The sequence below is a fragment of the Galeopterus variegatus genome, unplaced genomic scaffold, assembly GCF_000696425.1.
Source record: "Galeopterus variegatus unplaced genomic scaffold, G_variegatus-3.0.2 Scaffold404, whole genome shotgun sequence".
Classification (NCBI taxonomy): domain Eukaryota; kingdom Metazoa; phylum Chordata; class Mammalia; order Dermoptera; family Cynocephalidae; genus Galeopterus; species Galeopterus variegatus.
The window spans coordinates 485,963-512,171 of NW_007726515.1; the positions used below are offsets into that span (position 1 = coordinate 485,963).

General features: G+C 37.7%; 2 protein-coding genes across 10 annotated transcripts in view; one reads left to right on the plus strand and one right to left on the minus strand.

Annotated features, from left to right (window-relative positions):
* FUBP1 (far upstream element (FUSE) binding protein 1) overlaps window positions 1-11,924 on the minus strand; it is a 33,112-nt gene extending 21,188 nt beyond the window's left edge. For 3 of the 9 annotated variants that reach the window (XM_008568364.1, XM_008568362.1, XM_008568370.1), the window contains exons 1-8: window positions 11,719-11,924; window positions 5,933-6,023; window positions 5,043-5,105; window positions 4,208-4,246; window positions 3,674-3,713; window positions 3,120-3,172; window positions 2,957-3,028; window positions 2,774-2,831 (exon numbers count right to left, since the gene is read on the minus strand). In XM_008568364.1, coding sequence (XP_008566586.1) covers window positions 2,774-2,831; window positions 2,957-3,028; window positions 3,120-3,172; window positions 3,674-3,713; window positions 4,208-4,246; window positions 5,043-5,105; window positions 5,933-6,023; window positions 11,719-11,838 — 536 coding nt within the window. In that variant the 5' untranslated portion in view covers window positions 11,839-11,924. The remainder of the gene's footprint in view (window positions 1-2,773; window positions 2,832-2,956; window positions 3,029-3,119; window positions 3,173-3,673; window positions 3,714-4,207; window positions 4,247-5,042; window positions 5,106-5,932; window positions 6,024-11,718) is intronic. The other 6 variants (XM_008568368.1, XM_008568371.1, XM_008568366.1 and 3 more) reach the window with 3 other exon arrangements.
* A 503-nt stretch (window positions 11,925-12,427) lies between these two features.
* DNAJB4 (DnaJ (Hsp40) homolog, subfamily B, member 4) overlaps window positions 12,428-26,209 on the plus strand; it is a 36,119-nt gene continuing 22,337 nt past the window's right edge. Inside the window, exon 1 of the mRNA XM_008568381.1 lies at window positions 12,428-12,569. The gene's annotated coding sequence lies outside the window, so the exon portion shown is untranslated. The remainder of the gene's footprint in view (window positions 12,570-26,209) is intronic.

A 26,209-nucleotide genomic window follows, 5' to 3' on the forward strand; every position in this document is an offset into this window, starting at 1 on the left:
ATAAAAAAATATAATTAAGTACTCCTATCTCAATTCAGAATCAGGTGCCTTAAATCTAATTTTAACAATGCTTTTACTTTTAACTAAAAGAAAATGCCATCAAGATTCAAAGACTGAGACTATGCAATAAATTTTCTAGGCATACAATTTTTATTTTTGAGAATAATCCGAAATTTCCAAGAAGGAACACTCTAATTCTAAAGCTATCTTGAAATTAAGCTGATTCCTCCAAGAATTAAAAGATTTATTTATATTTTTAAACCACCACTTTTGCTCACTCATGTTAAAATTTACTCATTCATTCAATAAATATTTAAGAAATGTCAACTATGTGCCACGTATTATTCTAGGTAATGGGGTTACAGCACTGAACAAAACAGGGTTTCTACTGCAGTGGCTTAAGTTTATTAAAAAAAAAAAAAAAAAAAAAGGGCCGGCCCAGTGGCGCACTGGATAGTGTGCCGCTTGGGAAGCAAGGGATTGCTGTTAAGAGAGTAATGGAAGAGGGCCGGCCCAGTGGCGCACTGGATAGTGTGCCGCTTGGGAAGCATGGCGGCGCTCCCGCCCGAGGGTTCGGATCCCACATACAGACCGGTTCCCGCTCACTGGCTGAGCGAGGCACGGGAGCAACACCGAGGGTTGCAATTCCGTTGCCGGTCCCCGGTCCGGTACGGGGGCAACACTGAGGGTTGCGATCCGTTGCCGGACACGGAAAAAAAGACAAAAAAAAAAAAAAAAAACATCATGTAAAATAAACAGTATGTCATTTGATTTGTGCTATAAAGAACATCACAGCAGGATATTAACAGAATGTGCATGCACATTCACATGCACACACAATCTGTTAATATCCTGCTCTGATGTTCTTTACAGCATGAATCAAATGACATACTATTTATCTGACATATTTTAATCATGGGAGGTCTTACTGATAAGAGCTATTTGAACCAAAATCTCAAAGAAGTGGGAGAATGACTATGAAAATACTTTGGGGAAAATGTTACAGGGACAACAGAAAGTACAAAGGACTCAAACAAGGAGAATACATGGATTGCTGAAAGACTAGAAACAAGGCTAAATGGGGCTAGAGTAACATGAGTTGATGGAAGAATGGTAAAAAATGAAGTGAGAAAGGCAGCAGGCAGGCCAGGCCAGTAAAAAGATATTGACTTTTACTCTAAAACAAACAAGAAAACATTAGAGGATTTGAGCAAAGTTGTGATATGAAGTAATTTACATTTAAAAGGATCACTATGGCTAGACCACCACAAGAATAAACTTATGGAACAAGGTGAAATGAATGTAGACAGGTTGAATAATATAGGCAAATGGTGTCATGGACTAAGGTATAGTGAAAAACATGGCAAGAGGAGGGTGAATTCTGAATTAATTATAAAAGAAAAATAATCAAGAGGTGCTTACAGATAAATGGGATATAAAAGAAAGATAAAGTATTAAAACAGAGTTGCCATACACTGAGATGAGATGAACAATGAAAAAAAGAAAGAGGAGCTTGGGGATGAGGAAATCAAGGATTCTGTTCTTAATGATCCAAAGTTGGAGATATCAAATAGATATTCATGTGGAGATACTGAGCAAGCTGATAGATGAGTCTAACTTAGGAAGGAGATTAAGACTGAATATAAATATTTAATAAGAGCATATAAAACATATAGTATATAAAGCCATATATTAAATAAAGTTTAATAGATTAAATGAAAGAAGTCATCTAACAAGTATTTGTAGATGTATCGTATAAGGACTGAATTTTGGGGCACTCCATGTTGAGAGGTCAGTAAGATAAAGCAGAACCACCTGGAAAGACTGAGAAAGGATGGCCAGTGAAGTAGGTGTCTGAAAGCCAAATACATGAAGTATTTCAAGGAGGGAGTGAGTGGTCCATTGTGCCAAACACTGCTGACAGGCTGAATAATGTGGTGGCCACTTATGACTTTGCAAAGAGGAATTTCAATGGAATAACTGGAATAAAAGCCTGATTGGTGTGAGTTCAAGAGAAAATAAAAACAGGCAGATGACATGGCAAGTACAACCACCTCTTTTAAGAAATTTTATTGTAGAAAAGAGCAGAAAAATACAATGTGGGGTTCAGGGATGGTTTTCATTAAGATGAGATTTTCAAGCATGTCTGTATGTGGTAAGAAATTATCTAGAAAAGAAGGGAAAACTAATAATGCAGGATATAGTCAGTTCAACTGCAGGGACAATATCCTTCAGTAGGAAGGAAGGGCCGACCTCAGGCACAGGAACAGGAAGGCAGTATGTGAGTACTGTGAGTATTGAGCACAAATGCAGGCTGGTAGGAGAAGGTAGAAAAGTTTCTTATGAGTTGCTTCTATTTTCTCAGTAAATAAGCTTAAGTGGGAGAGATGGGACCCTACTGCTGAAGATTTGGAGATGGAGCAACATAGTATCAAAGAGCCTTGGAGAAGACTGGAAGATGAATGGAACTAGGGAAATGTAGGCAACACAAAAGTCCACTTAAGCTTAATGGTTATGAGTTTTAGGTGTCAACCGTTAACATGATTGTGCATTTTTCTTGAGGCCACATTTGGCTTCTCAAGTAGAGATTAGAGACAAAGTTGGTTTTATGCTAATTGAGAAAGTATGAGTCATAAACTTTGAAGGAGTTAGAGAACGTTCAGGAAAGGGGATATAGAGACAATAGTGTAAACGCAGTAATGAAAAGAAAAGATAAAGTTCAAAGAGTCCCATCTTATTACTATAACTAAACTTTTAAGATTTTCATACTTACTGGACAGATTCAGGTGTTCCAGTTAACATACAAGACCTTTCAGGAAGGCCACCACTGTCTACAGTTAAAAACCAAAACAAAAATTTAAGTCAAGAAGAGATTAACAGATAGCATCACTATCACAAGCAACCTAAAAACGCTAGTTTTCTAGTCACTTTGAAAATATCAAGAGAATAATGTTACCAGGAGCTATCTGTATTTTGCATCCAGATTCCTGTTGTATGCGTGAGATCTGTTCACCTCCTCTGCCAATTACTAGTAAAAATAAAAATTAAAAATAATTATTTTCTGAAAGACCATAAAACATGTTTTAATTATATTTTCAAAACTTTACTATGTTACTTACTAAATCCAACCATTCCATCTGGAACTTTGTATTCTTCTGTCATTACAGACCTGCTAAAAAATAACAAACATTTTCCTTCAAAGAAAGATAATTGTTTACACATAAACAGTAATCTATTAATAAAAATTGAAGTCTAATGTCTCCTAATGGCTGAAACTAAGGTTCTAGGCAAATATTTATGGCCAAAGTATTGCCTTATTACCTGAGTAGTTAAAATAAACATCTTAATTAAGGTGACACACATCAAGTGAGGAAGGGATGGTAAATCAAACAGTGTGAGGGCATGAACTGCAAAGGAGTTGGGGTAGAGTTCAAGGGATGTCATCTTAGTTATTCTAACTCACCCTAGTTCTTCTAAAATGTGGCTAATTCTACTTATCCTTCCAAATTACAAATCTCACTCATACAAAAATGTGTCACCTTACCAAGTGGAGGGAAACTACAACACCAAAAAATACGCAGACACATATTCACTATACACTAACTTCGTTGTCTTTGAACATGTAGCTCAAATAAAACTTGCAAAGTACTTTTTGAAAAGTTATTGACCATACCTTTGCTGCTGATGCATCGGTGGTAACTGTGTTCCAAAGGCTACCAAAAAATTAAATACAAATTAAAATGAAAATTCGAAATTTAAGTTTACTTATATATATTTAACAACATAATCACATCATGCATTCTAAAATCTTTCCCTGATGCACAGACAACTCCTTGGAGAGAGTAAAATTTTATACAGAATACTTAAATCAGTATTGACAGAGGCAAGAAAGCCAATGAAATGGCAGACATGGCATACAGATCAAAATACTTTCCTTTTTCAAGTAGTACAACCATAGATTCAGAATATAACACAAATATGTGAAATAGCTTAACAACTTTATATATACCTAGCCAGAATTAAGTGACAGATTGTAAAAATAGAAGAAAAAAGTATACATTTATTTACAAAGGAATTCAGGCTGGACATTTTGAAAAAATACTCATGGACCAAGTAACTTCAAAAGATGCCCACCAAAACCAGGAACAAAACCGTACTAGAATTCAGTTACATTAATTTTGAACACAGTTTAAAAATAAATACTTACAATCATTTTGAGGAGCAACTTTCTTAGCATCTGGTTGATCTGCAAAATTAAGAGTCTTTTAATTTTTTGCCAATACATACAAAGCCTTCCCCCACTCCCAAGCAAGAATAAACATAATATAAACATTTAGGGTATGGTTTATCATTTAAATCAAAATTGCCAAAACTCAACCCGAACTCTGTAATCTAAAGGAGAGAAACTACATCCTTCATTCTTTCATGTTTAAAAGGTGCACAGACATTAAACAATTCTCTGACTGTATCAAATCACTGACTTTAATGTATGTGTAAAGCACTTTAAAATGATACAAGACAAAATATATTTAGGTCCATTACTAGCAAAATATCACATGCTAAAGGCTAATGATGCTTCCACTGTAGAAACTGAAGATTGGAAGGAAAAAAAAGCTACTGAAGTGTGAAAATTCTGACATATCAAAAGCTGAGTGTCTCTTACAGTGACCACATAAAGCTATGCCAAAAAAAAAAAAAAAAATCACAATTAAAAGGCAATCAAATTCTAAACTGTTCTATTATTCCCAAAGACAAACATTTCACGGCATAACACTTCAGCAGACAAACTCAAAGCAACTACATGACTACCTTCATCTAAATCCATTACACAGATGAATACAATGCATACCTTGGAATAGACAACCTATAGCTGAAAGTACTACATTCTTCTCCCCCCTTAAAAACTTAAATGATTAAACATCAGAATGTTGTTCAACAAAAATTCAGACACATAATCCAAGAAATATTTGTGTCCATTTAAGAATCCACTGGTTTATTTCACGTTTACATACTAAACACAGGTAATAAATAAAAATTCCTGCCTTTATAAGGAGAGGGCATTCCCTCCCAGTGTGTTGTACTGCTCGGACTTGTCCAAGAGCCATCTACACATAAAATAAAAAGAATACATTACATACAACATCTGAAGCATCATTAGCTCATTTTTTTTTTAAAAACCTCACTATAAATATGAAAGACACTTAAATAAAAGGAAACCAAGTACTCCTGGTCAAAAGCTACAAATACATTCTATAGGCTCAGTCAGAACCCTCCTTTAAAAAAAAGGACAAAAAAGAAAATGTATCAAAATTCACACATCAAACCTAAAACAAAAAATATGTGCAGACTTCTAAGTTCAGAAGCTTCACCAATTACGTTTTTTAAAAAATACAAAGCACTGTAAATCCAGTTTTAATCCACATTTTAAGTTAAACCTGAAACACAGAACAAAGTACTAAAACAAATAAAACAAAGAACATAAAAAATGGTAATAACCTGCAACACACTAGAGTAGCAAACTAGCAACTTCAACCTTTAAAGTGAAATCTTAAAAGGAAAATAATGAAAACACAGCATATAAAGATTCATTCACATATGAGAAAAATCAGTGAAGTGTCTCCTACACAATTTATATATATATTTTCCCCTAATATTATTAACAAGAAGTCTGTGCAAACTGTCAAACTGGCACAATCCTAAAGGAGAGAAACGAACTGTTTTCTAGAAGGACAAATTTCTGGTTGACTCAAATTTTACCTACCTTGCCTAGGTCCTTTTTTTCTCCTTTCCTTTCGAGACCAATACACACCTCATAATTTTAGAAACCTTATAATACAAGTAACGTCTCAATAAAATAACATATGAAAATTATCAAAAATCACTTCAACTAAAAACTGTATAAACAATTAAAATACTTGTGGTTATAACCTACCTCCATCTTCTAGTGGTCTTTTTTGTCCTCCATAACCATAGTCATTTGAATTCAGTGATGTACCAGCATCACCCCCAATTTTTGCTGCAATCTTGAAAAAACCCAAAAAACAAAAATACACCATCATTAATAGCATCACAACTACTGTATACTCTTCAGTACTAGATTTCCTCATTTATTTCCTAATACATATATATGCTAAATATTCTTTAGTATCATATATGAAAATTCACTTGATAAATTAAAACTACAGTTTATCACTACCATTAATACTTCAGGGAGTTAACAAATAACCATCGTCTAGGATTAAGCTTCTGATACATCCCTATAAGAACCAACAAAGTAATCACTTGGGGGGGGGTGGTGGTGGGTGGGGTGTGTGTGTGTGTGTGTGTGTGTGTGTGTGTGTGTGTGTGTGTGTGTGTGTGTCTGAATCTGTTACCTTGGGGTTATAAGGCTGTGCTCTAACCAACTGAGCTAACTGGCCAGTCCAGGAATCCTTAGGAGACCAAATAGCTTTGAAGAAAATCTGGATCCTAATTCTATCTTCTCTATAGTGCTCTCCCAAGACTCTTCAAAAGATGTGTGAGGACACTGAGAAGATTAACAATCTGTGGAACTCTAAGGCTATGCTGTCTAATAATGTAGCCACTAGCCACATGTGGTTACTGAGTAGCTGAAATGTGGCTAGTTTGAACTAACATGTGCCTTAAGTTTAAAATATGCACCGGATATTGAAAATTTGGAACAAAGAATGTACAGCATCTCAAAAATTTTTATATTAAACACATGTCAAAGGGGTAATATTCTAGATATGTTGGGTTAAACAAAATATGTGACTTGCATTATATTTCTATTGGACAGTTGTTTAAGGATACATGCAGGAGCCTGGGGAGCTCTAGTCTGAGAAAGCTTGAGCAACGGAATCATAATCCATCCTATTAAAGACATTTCACTCTTAAAACATTTTTAGCTTTTAGAGAGGCACAAATAATTGTTTGCACTTGATTAAACAAACATCATATAAGAAATACTAGTTTGGGGCTGGCCAGTTAGCTCAGTTGGTTAGAGCATAGCCTTGTAACACCAAGGTCAACAGTTCAGTTACACTTACCCACCAGCTGCCAACCAAAAAACAAAACAACAACAAAGAAATACCAGCTTCAAGTCACAAGTAGGGCAGGGGATATTTACTGCATTTTCTATTAAGGAGAAATGGAACTAATATTGCTGAGTGCCAGCAATGGGCCAAACTCCATACTGTAATGTTTTATATTCATTATCAAAGATGTATGATGTGCTCATGAGAGTTTACTACATCATTCTCTCAACTTTGAGTATATCTGAAATCCTTCTTGATAAGAAATTAAAACGAAACTCTTGGTGACTGGAATTCCAAGGGATCCTGATGCAGAACTAATCTAATTGTCTCAAGCTTTACTACAATCAGGACACTGGAAAGGATAAGAGCATATTCAAGGACTTGAGTCTTGAATCTAATATGGATCATTTAAGTCCGATATGTATCAGTTCACATATACCCACTGTACTTCCTGGGGTTCCTAGACTTCCCTTTTCCTCACCTGTAAATGCAAACACCACAACGCATATTAAAATCACATATTAAAATGCTTGATAAAAAAGGTACACAATTTGATTTTCCTGACTCCTTATAGCTTTGGTTAACCTAATCTTCCTTAGCCATCCTTCACTTTCTCAATTAAAAGCCTGTTTTTGTCTTTGGGCATCTAATTCAAATCTTATTTCTTTCCTGGAAGTTTTTCTAATCACACGTGAAAACACTGCTTTTTTCACCCTTACATCTTAAACCACTTAGTATTTGAATTGTTCCTTAGGAACTTAAATACTCTACCCAGCAAGGACAGGTACTGATGTTAGAAGGAAACTATTTCAAGCCAGAGAAAATGGTACTACCAAGAACAGGAAAATAGTTTAGGTGGTGAATACCTTCTACAGTTAGCTATTATAAATGCTCAATGAGTTTGCAGAGCAGCACTCCTTGAACTTCAAGGAACTTCTGCAGAGAGAAAGAATACTTACTTATACCTCCTTATTCATCCACTAAACTATCCAAAGGAAAGTGAACGTTGATACTCACCTCATTCAAAAGAACGAGTAATACCATCTCAAAAATTGAGAACCCATAAAAGACATTAGAGAAGAGCTTTTCAGTAAAAATACTGACAAAGATTCGTTCATTGAATCTTTAACATCAATAGAAGATATACATTTCCTAAGTCACAACGAGGATTAATTTAAGAGAAATAATAATTCCTAAAAACCAAACTGTAACTGTATCCAATTCTTAATAAACATATAAAGTGTGGGCAACTTTTTAATTTGATTTTAATTTACAAAAATAGTGCAGTAACACCAGGGTCATGGATTTGGATCCCTGTAAGGACCAGGTGTAATACCCAAAGACCTAATGGAAGAATCCCAATCTCATTTCATTCTCTGGAGTTATGGCTTGTAATACACAAAAATAAAGTGTACAGGTTGGAAATCCTTAGCCAGAGAAGCAATCTGGTGCACCTGTGTTGGACTTAGCTCAGCACATTATAAAAATCTGGGAATTTCACATAAAAATAATCTATCAAAAATCTCTAGAAAAATAGAAGACTGGGTAACTTGGTCTAAATTACCAAATGGCAAAAACCAGCTATCGCTGATCCCTAGGGACCAGGGATCCTAACCACTTGTCCTGCTTTCCTGCATAACAAAGAACTGTCCAGTTAAAAATACCAATGGCATCTCCATTGGTACAGCTTTTTAAGCCTCATGAGGACAAGAAGCTGTTCTTATATCTCTTCTTTCCAGAAAACGTAGCATAGCACTCTGGACAAAGAAAAGAAATAATCAGTTGCCTAGAGTATGGAGTTACAACAGCAAGGTCAAGTGTAGGGATCCCTGTACCCTCCAGCCGCCAAAAAAAAAGAAAAAAAAGAAAAGAAAGAAAAGAAAAGAAAAGAAAAGAAATTTAAGATTAAATGGAAACTTTGGAAAGATATTTCAATATCATCTTAATAAACAGATAAGGAAAAAGTGGTGCAGACATTCATACAACTTGTTCTTTAGTCTAAGGACTCTTCCCTATATATACTCTAAGCTGATACGAGCGAGGATACTTTAAAAAGTTCATTGAAAGGGGCCGGCCCGGTGGCGCACTGCTACAGTGCGCCGTTGGGAGTGCGGTGGCGCTCCCGCCGAGGGTTCGGATCCCACATACAGACCGGTTCCCGCTCACTGGCTGAGCGAGGATAACTTTTAAACTTAAACCATCAAAAGAAAAAAAAACACACTATAATTTTATCTTGAAATGAATAGTTTTGAAAGCATTAGCAAAACCCTAAATATGCAATACTAGGGCAATGGTTATGTAAACAGCAACACGTACATTATGAAGAGTCTTCAAAAAATTCATGGAAAAGGGCCGGCCCATGGCTCACTCAGGAGAGTGCAGTGCTAATAACAAGGCCATGGGTTCGGATTCTATATAGGGATGGCCGGTTTGTTCAGTGGCTGAGCGTGGTGCTGACAACACCAAGCCAAGGGTTAAGATCCCCTTACCGGTCATCTAAAAAAAAAAAAAAAATTCATTGAAAAATGGAATTAAAAGACAGTACGAATCTTTCCATTAACTTTTTGAAAATTTTTTGTATAATCAGACAAGCAGCTACAACTAGTATTTATAGACATCCTCAAACGTTGTAAGTGGTAATTCCCCTCAAAAGCTACACTCGGGAATCTTAGATTTAAGGTTAATTCTGTAAAGAAACAAATTATAACAGCAAAGACGTCAGGGTAGCTGATCTTTTGGCATATAAAGAGGAAAGAAATTCACTTGAGGGCAATTTCTATATTTAAAAAAGTCTAAGGCAGGAAATCATAGCTTAGCCCAATAATGAAGTCCAATTTTTAACTAAAGCATGGCAAACCAAGGTCTTTCAGTATTTGGATCCATCTGTACCTTTTTCTAACCTTATTTTCCACCTTCTTTCCCCCACTCAATAATATCATCCAGTGACTTCATTCACTCTTGAATCACTGCAGTCTACTGGCCAATCTCTCATTCTTTAATGCCTTGCTCAAATATCACCCTTTTCCTTAGGCAGTTAGGCACCAACTCCCTGGTGTCCTGTACAGTGCTTGACACACTGGCACTCTGCCCATATTCTGTCTACTCTCTCATTAATCGAAGCATTAATTAGATAATCCTGTTCATTTACATTTGGTTCCTTAACTATATCATAGTTTCCTAGAAAGCAGGAATCCAATTCACACGCTTTAAAAAAAAAATCTCCAGTATCTATATACAGTGTGTGGCACAAATTAATTCCACAGGCTCGTTGAATCAAATAATTCAGATGAGTCTTCCAACCCAATCTAATAAACCCACTATCAGAGTTTCTTTTTTTTAAAAAAATATTTTATTTTATTTTTGTCGATACACAATGTGGCTGATTATTGTGGCCCATTACCGAAACCTCCCTCCCTCCTCTCTCTCCCCCTCCACTATCAGAGTTTCTGTCACCGTTATATAAATGTTTCGATAGCTATCGAAGCATGTTCTGAAGTAATAAAAAACATTAGGTGAAAAAAATGCAGAACTAGTATGAATGATGACCTTTTGTTAATTACCCCTAAAATTTCTGGCTATAAACAAGTACAGATACGTTTTTGTCATATGTTCACATTGGATGTTACTACAGAGATTATGAATTTTCATTCGGACACAACGATCCTTTAGTCACACTAGAGCGCATAAAGTCAGCGAAGTGAACTAATGAAATCAAAACATAGGACGAAACTGGTTTCCGAATACACCCACTCGCATAAAACTAGTCTAAAATGGCTAGCCATCTAATAAAATATACAGTGTCATAACGAGAATAAGATTCTTCTGCTTACATACAAGTTCACACCAACATTATAATTTTTAAATTATAATTAAAGGACTACCTAAAAAGGTAAAGTTCAAATTAAGTAGTCTGTAATTTTCCCGAAATACATGCACTATATATTTTTAAAAACAGCTTTGTACGGTAAAGAAGTACCTTCAGGGCAAATGTACGCACCTACGTAATACAAAGAGGTCTGGTCAGTTTACAACTCAGAACAGAGAGGCAGATTCAAACTGAAACCTCTGGTATGATGGGCCTGAGGCCATTTTGATGAATAAAGGGGAAAGACTGATAGAACAGACTGACACGTAAATCCCGTCCAGTGAAAGGTTGCTCTTTTAAGTCTCCTCCTTGTAGATGTGACGGTGAGTGACACCAAAAGCTTTTTTAATTGTTTCTTTAATTGCGAGGGAGAGCTCAAATGAGCAGGAAGCTGTAAAGACTGTTTTAATGACAAACCCTTTCCCTTACTATGGCTCCTGCAGACAGACCCTAGTCCTCCTCTAAACTCGTTACCAGAACCTTCCGTATTATTACGCGTACTTTATCCTTATCCCATGAAAGAGAATGTTCATTCTGAGGAAAAGGAAGGTCCGAGCTAACTCCTTGGAGAAGCGCGTGTGTCGCAGAAGTGGGAAAAGACTTAAGGCCGTCTTTGCGTTAACACACGTTGAGGTTCTAAGCGGCTTAAACACCAAGAACACAAAACCGAATTCTGGTCTCTCATCTATATTACCAACGTGAGGCAATTTAAGTCTCCTCACATTTCACACTTCCTCATGCGCGAAGAAGTAGCGGCCTACTCTGCCAGCGGCCAATTACCGTGAGCTCTCAGGATCCCGCCGCGTTGTCCACACTTACCTGCCGGGCTCTCTGCAGGGCATCTTTGAAAGCATCATTAACTCCTCCACCACCACCGCCGCCGCCACCACCACCAGATGAGCCAGAGGAGGGTGGAGGCACTGTTGAATAGTCTGCCATGGCTACACTACCGAAGCCGCTGCTCCTTCTTCAGAGACCTCCTTTCAGCTAACTGCTAAGAAAGAAAGAAAATGGCGGCCGTCGAGGCTCTATCACATTCTTGCGCGACCATCGTGCTGTAAAGGGGCGGGGACTGAAAGAAAGAAATCTCGCGATGCTTCTGAGTCAACGCGGTGGTGCGGGGGTGGGGCTGAGAAAGGAATCAGAAATGTCGCGAGAATTGAGTTTAAGATTTCGCGAGAATAGGGTTTATTTTGGTGCCCCCTCTCCGCGCATACTTCGGGTGAGACTGAGTAATTGTTCCTTCGGGTTGGTAGGTGAGGCTAGGCTTGCGGGGGTGGCTGCGGTTGGTTTTGGGCTGCGGAAAGCCTGAAGAAAAAAAATAGTGGTTTCTTACCGGTCGCCACCTGAGGGAGGTAGTGCGGAAGAATTCACCGGTTGCGGGGGTGGCTGCGGTTGGTTTTGGGCTGCGGAAAGCCTGAAGAAAAAAAAATAGTGGTTTCTTACCGGTCGCCACCTGAGGGAGGTAGTGCGGAAGAATTCACCGCCAAGGGTCATTTTGTGTGTCCGTGGGGAAGGGCGTGACGCCGAGGGGCGTGGCAGCGACGCCACAGTGTCTCGAGAGCGCTGCCGCCCGGAGGGCGCCAGGGAGAAACGCATCCGGGACGTCGCGCGCTTATGCTCCTGAAAACGTCTGCCAGGCCTAGCGGGAACCCAGCATGATTTTCAGGGTAGTAAAGTTTCCCTGTATTTTACTTAACAGACTCAAATCTTTGAGTTTTATCACAACTGAGGGTGAATTCAGGAGGAGGGCTCTTAGTTCTTTAGCTTATTTCCAAGATTTTGTTTAAAATAATGTGGCTGTGACGATAAGACTGTCATTTTCTTTATCTTTTAAAAACGTGATTGTTTCCAAAATTCAGTGTTAGCCACACTTAGTAACCCGGTATTGTAGGTGTCCGTGGCCAGTTTTATTGAGGTCCTTATAATTAATTAATTAATTAATTAATTCTTAAGAACAGCATCCAGTTCATGACTTTGTGGTTTCTTAGTAGTAGTTTCTCACAGCTCCAGACTTTGGGTACGCAAATATAAGGTTCCGAATTATCATCCATGGACTAGATTTTTTTAAAATTATGGTTTTCTGTTATATACTTCAGCTAAAAATTTTCAGACATTTCTTCAGGCCTCCCGAGCATATCCTGGCACGTAATTTACTGCGTTAATAGTAGTAGTACCAGGAATCATTAGGGTGCTTTAAAAGTCATCTTTTTACAGTGATTCCTCCCCGCCCCCCCTTCTTTGCATTTAGATAACAAAGAATGAGGTAAAAAGAACTTTTACAACTTTGTGGCATTTTTTGTTTTCTGTAAATTAGGTCTTAAAAAATACTTTTCCCGCTGCTGATCATAAAGTAATTGAGAGAAATGTGTGCTGCAGTCTTCCCTATAACCTAAAACTAATGTGTTCACTTGCTCAATGCCCAAAACAAATCAGTTAACTAAACAGTTGTATGTATGTAGATACAAGTGCACCATCATTTTCCTCTAATAAGCTTTAACTATCATTTTAGCTATCTGTAGCTTTACCTTTTCAGTGTTCTTAGCTATCCCTTTAAATTTTGGTGGAATTTGTAGTGAATGTATTGGACTACAGATTTAATTACAGCAGTATATATGTAGAAAAGCTGTAAAAGTAGTGTTTGGTGGTATTTCTAAATAGAAATTTTTTAATTGTAGTTTGAGAAAGTCTACCGAACAAATGGCATTTATTAATCAGTAATTGATTTTTTCCATATTTTATTAATTAGACTTATATACCAATTACACCTTTTGATTAGCATAATATTACCACAGAGTGATATAATTTACCCCAAAAACAAATAATCTTTTTTTCATGTACACCACAGTTTATTTTAGTTATCTCTAAATAAAATAAGACATTCATTTCTAATTTTATTTTTGTAGATTCTTCTGGAAATATAGAATGGGAACCAATTGGAGTCAATCTAGACTGGGATTTCTCAATCTCAGCACTGTTGACATTTTGGACAAGATAATTCTTTGTTTTATAATACTACTGTGTATTATAGTATGTTTAGCAGCATCCTTGGCCTCTACCCAGACATGCTAGTAGCATGCCTCCCTCCCAGCCACCCACCTACCAATCAGCCACCAGTTGTGACAACCAAAAATGTCTCCAGACATTACACAAAATCACTTCTCATTGAGAACCTTTGGTTAGGCTTGATTCCTGTCGCACTCTGGGTTTTCTGCCTCAACTTATACTCATCACCTACACCTACCCCTTAACAACAACTAGCCAAAAGACTCTCATAACTTTATGCTGTACTATGTCATTCACTCTATCTGTGTTTTTCCAGTGCACACTCACAACAGATGCCCGTTAGATAAGAGGAAAGGCAGCCACTTCAAATTAAAGTGGTGGTCCAGGATGATGTTAGGGTATTTGATCATTAGGTGGGTGATTGATCTTATTTTTATTTCCCTTCTGATTGAGTTGCTGGGATTCTATATCAGACTAAGGTGTGAATGGAAATAGGTGTGAATGTCTTTTACATTTTAAAAGTTGTTAACACAAATGGAACTTCGGAACATTGTAGAGAATAACAGTTCAACCAGTGTCTGAAACTGGAGGCAGCCCAATACAGTGGTAAAGACTTTTTAGATTTGGTCTCAGAGGGTCCAGAGGGTCTAGCTTCAAGTCTGACCCTTGTGCCCTTTGGTAAGTCACAAGTTTGTTCTTTGGCCATCATACCAAAAAGAGAGGGCAATTTAATCTGTTTCTGAGAAGTCACTAACAACAGTAAAAGGTAATAAGAATTCTTGTGTTTTTACACAGTCATTTTGGTTTCCTTTTCAGAAGTTGCCATAGAATCATCTCACCCTGAGTTAGCAAAATTTTTTCTCTGATTTGGATGCCAAATTTGATAGTGTGTCCTGATTGAAGGGCTGTTAGGGAACTGAAGAATACTAGGATATTGTTCATGACCATTGATTTACACTATATGCAGCCTTTTACCATCATTGCCATTTCCACCTGTTCATAACTGTAGAGCTGCTGGGCCTTTGCATATACCTTTCTCTCCATAAGGAGCATACTTCTGACCTCTTTCATTTTACTGTTGCTTGGTAATTCCCTGTTTTTTTTCAGAAGGCCTGTTCTCATGTACCATATCTTGGCAATTATACCATATATCATTTATTGTTTATTTGGAATTCACACTAGATTGTAAAGTCCATGACAGTAAGGGCTGTGTCTTTTTCTTTGTCTTCACTGCATGGCACATTCTGAAACAGCAATAGCTAATAATAGCTAATGCTATAATAGGCACTGTTCTAAGTGCTTTACATATATTAATTTATTCTCATAATGGGCTTAAAGAGGTAGGTACTATTAATATCTCTGTTTTGCTGGGGTACAGATATATTAACTAACTTGCCCAGGGTCACGTATTAGTATTAGAGCTGTCTGACTGGAAAGAATGGAATTGTCTATGAAAAGGTAGGTAATGAAATGTATCTCTTTGTAATTTCTAGAGAGTGGTTCACAACTTAGTATTTTTCATTTGAATTTTTTAAGTGTTTGTATTATTATTATTATTATTTTGTTTGATTTGCATTAGTTTTTATCAAGACTTAGGCCGAAATGCTTCATGGGAAAGCAGCTCTTTCTGTAAGGTAATAATAGTAGATTTTAACTAAAAAATTTGAAGAACCCATGTGTGTGTAACAATGTAAGTTGGTTTTCTGTAATGCTAATTGCATTGGATGGGTTAATAATGTGCGTTACTAAAGTACATAGTGCTTTATGGTTTGTGTATATATATATATAAGTATATATACAGTCCATACATACTTACGTATATTTGATGATGATTGATGATTAGTGTTATTTTTTTAAATACATCGTTCGGAGGGTTTATGTATTTGTAGTCCACATCACTAACTAGATTGTAAGCCTCTTCAAGGCAAGGATAGGATTGATTAATTTTCTCCCTGTATTACCATACAGCACGTGTGATAATGTTTGTACTGTTTGTCTGCATGTTGGATACCTCCACAAAATAGCCCATCTGCCAAAAGAAGCATATAAAGAGTTTTTAGATTAGACTTCTGAGAATTCTGAGTAAAATTCTTTATAGTTTAATCTCTTAGAACAATTAATGCTTGAGAAAAAGGTTCTTTGTGAAAATATGACTAATTTTCTCTGCTTTTTAGGACATCTTCAGTGAAGGTGGGAAGAATATCTAGAGGGTTGCTAAAGTGTCATTTTCAAATTTACAGTTTTCTTCAAATCTAATGAGAGAAGAAATATCCTTACTGTATCATACAAAGGGTCTCTCTGAATATAGAGTATTTGTCTAGCTGCACGTATCTTTGGTAGGATCTGTTCTTTGGCCAGGATCATAGGAGATATAACAGCATCATAGGATATATAGGAAATTGATATCAATTTTTAGTGAGAAATGTTTAGAACTCTGTGCTACTGCTGGTAAGACATAACACTCCCAACTTCCCATTACATTATTTTGTGGTCAGAAACATATTTTTTCCTTCACTGTTTGGATCATGTATTTATATATGAGTTGCTTTCATTTTTTCTGTTACATTTTCTCTTCTTCATTAACTTTTTAGCCAAGTAAAAATCGAGATTAAAAAATCACCTTTTTCATGAAATTAACCTGACTTAACGAATTCCAGTCATCTTTTACTTACTCATTGGTTGTCTGCATTGGCTCTAGGGAGCTTTCGAAAAATTTGAAGGTTAGTCCCAACTCTTCACTCCCAGAGACTGATTTAATTGGTATCTATTTGAATCTGTAAAAGCTTTCTAGGTTAATCCTAAAGTGCAGATCACACTTGGAGAACCACTGAAATGGACCTGAAGTTTACAAGCTCTGTCAGACTATTGCTTATTTTTAATGGCTTGCAGTTTAGTTCTAGTGTTATGGGTATATAGTCGAGAAAAATTCAAGATCTAGAAACATTTTCTTTTTTCTTTTTCTTTTTTTTTGGCAGGTGGCCGGTATGGGCCTTGACCTTGGTGTTCGTTTTCTATTTTTGAACTGTTAAAATAGTTAAATGGGAGGCCATTAGACCGAGGTGGTTCTAGCAATGTCCTGGGTTCCTACATAAGTAAACAAACCTAACTCAGTGTGAATGTTCGTAATCAATCAGAAACCGCCAGCTAAACTCTAGGGACTTTTCACTGGAATGATCCAAATAAGGCTGCTGCTCCTCTTTAACCTATCTTTTTTTTTTTTTGCTTTGTTTCTGCTCCTGTGAAAGCCTCCTGACCCTGAAACACTGAACCACTTTCAGTTTGGAGCTGCCCGCTTCATGAGTGAATTAATGAATTGCTGTCTGCTCAAATAAACTCTAAAATTTTAATGTGCCAAAATTTATCTTTTAACATAACCCTACCAACTTTTTGTTATGTGTGCTAGGGCAGTATTTCTTAACCAAGGGCCACCAGAGTCATCTGGGGTACTTTTTAGTAATGCAGATACCTGAGCCCCACGTGGACCTATTGAATTGTGTTTTGGAGAATCTGCATTTCTTTTTTTTAGAAAGCTTGCATCATAGTTGATTCTTATGTTCACCAAAGTTTGAAAACTGCCCCTTTACACAAAAAGTATTTAATAAATGTTTGAAGAATTAAACTGAGTTAGGGGCCGGCCCGGCCCGGTGGTGCACTGCTGTGGTGCGCCGCTTGGGAAGCGCGGTGGCGCTCCCGCCGAGGGTTCGGATCCCACATACAGACCGGCCACTCACTGGCTGAGCGAGGGGCGGGAGCAACACCCAGGGTTGCGATCCCATGGCCGGTCCCGGTCCGGTACGGGCGTGACACTGAGGGTTGCGATCCGTTGCCGGACACGACAAAAAGGAAAAAAAAAAAATTAAACTGAGTTAAATTTTGTTTCCTCACCTAGACTGTAAGTAAATGTTCTGAATACAGAGATCTTGTCTTTCCTTTTCCCCTTCCTCTGTATAAAATAGGACTGGGTCTTACTCTTTGGTTTGCCCAGTATGGCATAGTGTTTTTATGTTGGTAAAAGCTTAATATTAAGTTGAATTCTTCTACTTATCATTTTCCTACAAAGCTAGATCTCAACAAATTGTTGAATATATGGTTATGAATGTTGGGCGTCTTGAGGCCAGGTGACACTGAAGTGTAGTTTCACTTAAACATTTCTTGAAATATCAGACTTGGAAAGAACTTGAAGGTCATCTAATCCATTTCTTTAATTTTACAGTGGAGGAAACTGACCCAGATTGCTTGAGTGCCTTGTACAAATTGGCAAGGTTAATTGCAGAGGTAAAACTAGATTACTAATCCAGTGTTCTTTATTTCATGAAATATCTTCTATGTGAAGCAGCAGTGTTGAGGTTAAGTTTTATATGGAGCTTTTCTGCTCCTTAGGTACAAGGGAGAGAATCTTTGCAGAACCAAAAACATCTTAATTTTTGTAATCAGGACATCTATCTTTACTCACAGCATTTTCTTCGGGATATATATATTTGGGAAATCTGGAAATAAATTATGAGGATCTTTGCCAATGAAATCCTTAACTGGAGATAGGTGGGTATGAGATGTAAGACTCACTTGGAATAACAATTTCGTTGTTGATTTTTAGGGAAACTTTGCTTCTCTGTACTGACATTTCCATTTGTCTATTTATAGCAGTGATCTCTTTGGAATTTGCCTTCTGATTCTGTTTGTTCTTTTATGTTGCTTCATATTAACTGATATTCTCACTTCATTTAAAAAATGTATTTGAAGAGACATGTACTTAAGAAGGAAGAGGAATTAAATTTTTTAGAAGGAGCATCTGCCATTACGATTTTCCTGTTATTTATCATAATCGTTTATGCCAAGTTATCTAATTATAGTAACTAATGGTTCAAATACTAATTTTTCAAGATAGAATGGTAGTTATTTTTCAGCCTAAAAGCATATGAAGCTTAAAATAAGTTCCTTTTATCCAGGAAAGATATTACTTTTAGATTCTTAACAATATTGTTCTTTAACTGTGTACTTTGAAATAAATGAAAGTTAGAGCCTTTAAATGGTAAACTTAAAGGCAGGAACTGTCTTAAGGGCAGGCACTGTCTCGTTTACCTTTTTTTTTTTTTTCCTTTTTGTCTTTTTTCATGTCCAGCAACGGATTGCAACCCTCAGTGTTGCGCCCGCACCGGACCGGGACCGGCAACGGGATCGCAACCTTCGGTGTTCCGCCCGCACCTCACTCAGCCAGTGAGCGGGAACCGGTCTGTATGTGGGATCCGAACCCTCAGCGGGAGCGCCGCCGCGCTCCCAAGCGGCGCACTGTAGCAGTGCGCCACCGGGCCGGCCCTCGTTTACCTTCGAGATTAACATATTGCCATGTTATAGACGCTTATTAGTCTATCCATTTATTCAGTTCAGTAAAAATGCTGGGCATTGTTCTGCGTGCTGGAGATATAGTAATAATCAAAATAGACAAATATCCTACCCTCATGGAGTACATTCTAGTGAGTGAATGTTGAATGACATCACGAATCACTTTGCAAAGACTCCCTATTTGTTTTTTGTTTTTTGTTTTTTTTTCCTTTTTGTCTTTTTTCGTGACCGGTAACGGATCACAACCCTCAGTGTCGCGGCCTGTACTGCGACCGGCAACAGGATTGCAACCCTCAGTGTCGCACCCGCACCACGCTCAACCAGTGAGCGGACCGGTCTTCACGAATCACTTTGCAAAGACTCCCTATTTGTTTTTTGTTTTTTGTTTTTTTTTCCTTTTTGTCTTTTTTCGTGACCGGTAACGGATCACAACCCTCAGTGTCGCGCCCGTACTGGACCGGGACCGGCAACGGGATCGCAACCCTCGGCGTTGCCCCCGCACCTCGCTCAGCCAGTGAGCGGCCAGTCTGTATGTGGGATCCGAACCCTCGGCGGGAGCGCCGCCGCGCTCCCAAGCGGCGCACTGAAGCAGTGCGCCACCGGGCCGGCCCTCCCTATTTGTTTTTAGACAGTTATTTGTGTCAGTCTGTAGTTTATCAAGCAATGGTTTGAAGAGTCAGACTAGGAGAAGCTTAATGATCAGATAGATCATTTATTCGTTAAACATTTCCTAGTGTATGTTAAATTATTTGAAATAATCTCATGCATGCTGGTTATTGTCATCCTGATTGTCATTCTGATTCCTGTGTTGTTTGTAACTCTTAGTAAAAGTCTCAGGTTGCTGGCCAGGCCATAACTGGGGAACTTCATCTCAGATCAGACACCATTGAGTACCTCTGATTGTGCTGGCCCAGAATTCTGTACACACCAGAGATCTAGTTGTTTACTTGTTTATTGTTTGTTCTTCACACTAGCGTGTGAGCTCCACAGAGCACCTTGTCTATTTTAGTCACCACCGTATCCCAAGTGCATAAAATAATGCATGCCATATAGTGGATGTTACTAAATACAAGCATTAGTACATCAATCCTTACCACTCAAAATGCAATTCTTTTTCTACTCAAGGCCACAGCTTGCATCTAGCCTTTTTCCAGACTACTCAAACAATAAAAATCTTAAACTCTGGTGTTCTTCTCTTGAGAAGACCTCTTGTTAGTTTGGCTTGTTTATTAATGTACTCTATCTGTTCCTCTTGTCTTTTTGACCCTTCCCTTTTCTTTGAGTCTCTGTTACTTCCTCGCTTTACTTCTTTGCCAGTTAATTCAGTGTTTCTTGAGTCCCACTCTCCTTTGTCCTTCAGCTGTGTCCACGCTTTAAATCTACAACCCTTAATCACTTCAAATAGAATTTGGAGTCAGATGAGCTTTAATTCACCATCTGCTACTTAAGTTCCCTTGCCAAGTAATTTAACCTTTTTTGAGTCTGTTTGCTCTTTGGTACCCTAAGCATTGTTATGAAAATTAAATGAGATAATTATATCTAGATACTTCTAGCCACAAGTAATAAAAACCCTTATTAAGTGGCTTAAGTAATAAAAAATACAGGGGCAGAGTGGTTCTAAGGCTGGTTGACTTAGCAGGTCAACAATTTGTGAGGTATCCATGTTTTTTTCATCCTTGCCCTCTGCTTGTTGGCTTAGCTCCCCTAACGATTGCTTAATGGTTGCCACAGTTCCAGGTATCATGCAGTCATGATTGTTAAATGGAAGAAGAAAGTTTCTTCTAACAACACTCCCATTACCCCACCCCCACTACCATGCCCCCGCCTCTGACTACCAATCAGATTAACCCTGTCTTGCTTGACCAGAGCTGAGTCACAGGCTTACTCTAACAAGTGTTATTATTGCTTTTGAATAATTAAGATTCATCTCCTGGGATGAGATAAGGCTCCACTTTCTTAGTAATAATTACTGTTACATTTAGGAATTCTAGGACTCAATCCTTAGACCTTTTTCCCCCCCATGTACATTCACTCTAGTAATTTCCTTTCATCTCCTGGTTTTAAAGATCACCTCTATTGTAATCTCAAAATTTTTACCTTCTATGTGGACTGCTTCTATGAATACAAGACTCCAGTACTCAACTGCCTAGTAGACATTTCCAAGCATCTTAACATGCCCGGTATTGAACGCTGCAATTTCCTCCTGCTCCTCTCTCTTTCAGTAAATAGCAATTCTGTTCTCTCAAATTGCCGAAGCTGAAAAACCTCAGTGTCTTTATTAATTTCGTTCACATCCCACATCTGACTCATCAGGAAATCCTATTAACTCAGTCTTTAAAATATATCCCGAAACTGACCACCTCCACTGCTGCATCATGGTCCAAACCACTTGAATTACTACAGTGCATTCTTACTGGTCTTCCACTCTTGCCCACCATCCTTCCGCACCCTAATCTTAATTTAGAAACCAAAATAGTCCTGTCCTTTTTCTGCAAAAAATTGTCCTACAGCTTCTCATCTTCCCTCAGAATACAAGTCAAAGTTCTTAGTGGCCTATAAGGCCACTCTTATCTGGCCACCTCTTATTTCTCTGACCACCTTTCAACCCCTTCACCATTCTCCCCCCATCATTCTGACTCAGCTACACTAGCCACCTTGCAGTTCCTCAAAAGATGCCTGGCGTTCCCTCACATCCAGGCTTCTGTGTTTGATATTTCCCTTTACCTGGTATGTTCTACTACATATGTATATAGCTTTCCCCTTTCCTTTCAGGTTGTATTGTAAATGTCATTTTCTCTGTGAAGCCTGCAAAACTTTAATCTTATGCCCCTTTCTTTCTTTCTTTTTTAGCTTCTGCCACCATCTCACACACCTTACAGTGTTTTAGGAAATCTTTTGTATTGTACCTACCCCCACTAGAATGTAAGGAGCATGAGGCAGGGATTTTTGTTCATACTGAATCCCCAGCACCTAGAAAGGTGCCCTGGCATGTGAAAGATTCTTAATAAAATATTTGTAATGAAATGAAGGTCCATGTATCATAATTTCTGATTTCAGCTGGGTCCTCAGTGAGATTTAGTAATCCTTCACTTGTTTCTGATCAGCTCGTTCCCTATTTTCTATAATTGCTATGCCAAACCATCACCATTCTGTCAAGCATCCTACTCTTTAGTAGTAGTGGATGTCCTTTTTTTTTGTTTTTTTTTTCAAGAGAGGATTGATAGCATCCATGAACTTCTTGGTTTTCCTAGTCCTCTTGCCTTCAAGTATATAAATTTGCCCTATCTAATCATCACATGTTGTACACAGGTGATGGTAGTCCGTGCTATACCTGAAAATATGTATAACCAATAATACTTCAATAAAAAAATTAAATTTTGTTCTTATCTATTTCCTTCAGAGCTCACCTCTAATTTTGTTCAAGTGTCATCTATTTGTACTCTTGGTATCAAACCCTATCTTCCCTGAGACACTACTTAAGCAATTATTTCTTTTTTTATGTATCATATTTTTTATGTATCTCATCTTTATCATTTTTTTTCTTTCTTGACCACCTAAACTCTTTTATCCCTTCCTTATGACAACTCTATCTTATTTCTTTCAGACAACTTTTCTGAAATATTTAAATTTACTATTCCACTTTCATTTCCCTCTTACCGTTCAATTCACTGCATTCTGGCTTCTGACTTTATTGCTCACAATTCTACCTCATAAAATTGTTGTGAGAGATTAAATGAAGTTATATGTATTAAGTTTTTAGAATAATTCTCACACATAGTTAATGGGTTTTTGTTTTTGTTTTTTGAGTGCTTACCATGCTTACCATGATTAGCTGTTACTTCTGAAACTAAAGTCATTCGTACTCCTGTGAATACTTTTGATCATCCTTCTTGACTTTCCTATATCTTTCATAAAGCACTTTCCTTCTTTTGGTTTTTGTATCAGGATGCTTTCGGCTCCTGACAAGAAGTCCAAGATTGATTCAGAGATACAACAACACGGTCAGGAACCTAGGCTCTCGCTATTTTTGTATGCTGCCATTCTCACTGTGTTGCAAATGTCTACCTTCAGGGTCTTAAGATAGCAAACATCATATTTTCATCATCCAAAACAGGAAGGCAGTGCTGGTGTTTCTCCCGGGTCCATATCTCTTCATAGGGAGGAAAATCTTCCCAAAGTTCCCACAGCATTTCTCTTACATCTCATTGGCCAGAACCATGTCACATGTCTATGCCTATACCAATCATTGGCAAAAGGAAATGCGATTATTATGATTGACTTCAACCAACCATGAGCCATTCCCCAGGGACTTGGGGGAAGCTCCCACCTTCCTTGAGTTCATTACTCTATTTCAGGAAGAACTTAGATATCTGTTAGCCATAAAGAAGATATGAATGACTATTTGGTATGTAATCAACAGTGTCTGCCATATCATTCTCACCTGGCTGATCTCTGATGGTTCCTTCTCAGTCTTCTTCAATGTCTCCACTTGATTGATGTGCCCCTATTATGTTAGTCATCCCAAAGTTCTGTCTTTGAGTCTTTTCAAAAAGTATCCCTTTTTCATACTTTAAAATACCACTTATGTTAAGGTCCTTTTTAAATCTTTATCTCCAGCTAAGGTTTCTTTTCTAAGCTCCAGTCCAGGTTATCTGTCTCCTGGACGTCTTCATCCATATTCAATTCAATATTGTTGTGCTATGTTTGGGGGAATCAAAAATTAAATGAACCTAGCCCTATATGAGCTTACATTTTAGTTGGGGAAGTTAGCCAGAGAAGTTATTACAACACAGTAGTAAGAATGCAGTCTTAAGCAATGAGGTGTACCAACTAGAGAAGTAGCTTAGATGAAGGGGTTATTAATAGGATTATAAGCAGGTTCACAACAGAACTTATCTTTCCCTTCAAATGTACTCTTCTTATATTCTATGCTTTCATTAGTAGCACAACTATGTACAACTTAGTTCAATCCAGAAATGCGCAACCTGAAATCCTTCCTAATAGCCACATCCAGCTGGTTGGCAAATTATAGTTTCTACTTCTTATTAAATTTTCTTTTTTTTTTTTTTTTGTCTTTTGTATTTTTCCCTGTCCGGCAACGGATCGCAACCCTCGGTGTTGCTCCCGCGCCTCGCTCAGCCAGTGAGCGGGAACCGGTCTCTATGTGGGATCCGAACCCTCGGGTGGGAGCGCTGCCGCGCTTCCCAAGCGGTGCACTATCCAGTGCGCCACCGGGCCGGCCCTAAATTTTCTGTTTGTCTCTTTATATCATGATCATCTTACTTTAGGTCCTTATAATTCTTCATCTCTTTGATTTATTGACTTAGTAAAAGTTTATTGAATAGCAGTGCTATTTTTAAAGGCCTTGTTCTATTGGTTCTGGAAATAAATAAGACAGGATCCCTCAGGGAGGTTAAAGCCCAGTGGATAAGGCATTAGCAAACAGTTGTATAGGATGATAAAGTGATGCAGTGGAGCTATGGGGAAAAGTGTGAGAGCTCAAGGTCAGGGGAACCTAGCCTATGCTGGGGTTCACAGGAGCCCAACTAGAGGCTGAGTCCCAAAGTTAAAGAAAGTAAGCTAGGTGAAGGGCTCCTGGAGTAAGGAAGAGAAATATAGTTACACACATACATCCCACTTGGTTTATACACAGCAAATGTCACTTCAAAGGTATTACCTTAGTGCCTGTGTACTTATCAATGTTGCTGTTGCACAAACACAATTTTTTAACTGATTATAGTTAATTTAGAAGAATCTCAGTAGGGCCCATCATTATACAGTTGGTCCTCATTATTTGCCCGTTCTGTATTTGTGAATTTGCCTACTCACTAAAATTTATTTGTAACCCCCCAAATCAGTACTTGAGGTGCTTTCGAAGTCATTTGCAGACACGTACATGCACAGAGAGACAAAAAATTTGAGTTGTGTGAACCAGCTGATGATGAAGGAGGTGGCACTTTGCCTTATTGTTTCATTTCTCATACAGTAAACAAATCTCCATTTTATGGTCCTTTTAGTACCATATTTTTTGCATTTTTGTGCTTTTTGTTGGTGATTTCACTATTTGAAATGGCCTCCAAGTATAGTGCTGAAGTGCTGTCTAGTGTTCCTTAAGTGCAAGAAGGCTGTGATGCCTTATGGGGAAAATAGGTGTTATATAAGCTTCATTCAGGTATGAGTTATAGTGCTGTTAGCCATGAGTTCAATGTCAGTAAATCAACAACATATATTAAAAATAAAAAGGAAAAAACAATATATTAATAAGGTATCTTTAAACAGAATACAGAAAAGAGGTTATGTATTGATCAGTTGATGAAAATGTGATCAGAGGCTGGCAGGAACCTAACTCTGTATTTTCCTTAGTGGCAGTGATTAAATTTGCTAATTCTGTGTCCAAGGAGATTTTATAGAACATAACTATGGCAAATGAGAATTGACCACGTCAGGGTAAATTTGATTTTGGGAAACAGCCATGGTCATTTTTGGCCAGGACTAATGACTTAGATGGAAATGATCAAGCTGAACAATACAGAGGCATGATTATGAAGCAGTCTTTCTCAACCTTTAAACACCCCCCACTTTTGATAAACAAACATCTCACCTCACACTCCAAATATTCTAATATATTCTCCTTAGCAGGCATGTCTAGGTTGAGAATCAGCGTGAAAGTTTTACCATCAGCCAAGCAAAAAGATGTTGACCTTTATTTTCTGAGTGCTTATTTTAAAAACTACAGTTTTTGAAAAGTTTGCCAGATACAATAAAATTTTATAGCCTTTAGTGCTTTTTTTAGACTGCCTTCTCTCTCTAGTCAAGAATAATTTGTATAAAGCAGTAGTTGGCAAACATTTCCTGTTAAAGGCCAGACAATAGGTATTTTAGTTTTTGTGGGCCACATAATCTATGCTATAACTACTCAAATTCTATCAATGGCAAAAAGCAGCAGTAGACAATAGGTTTTATT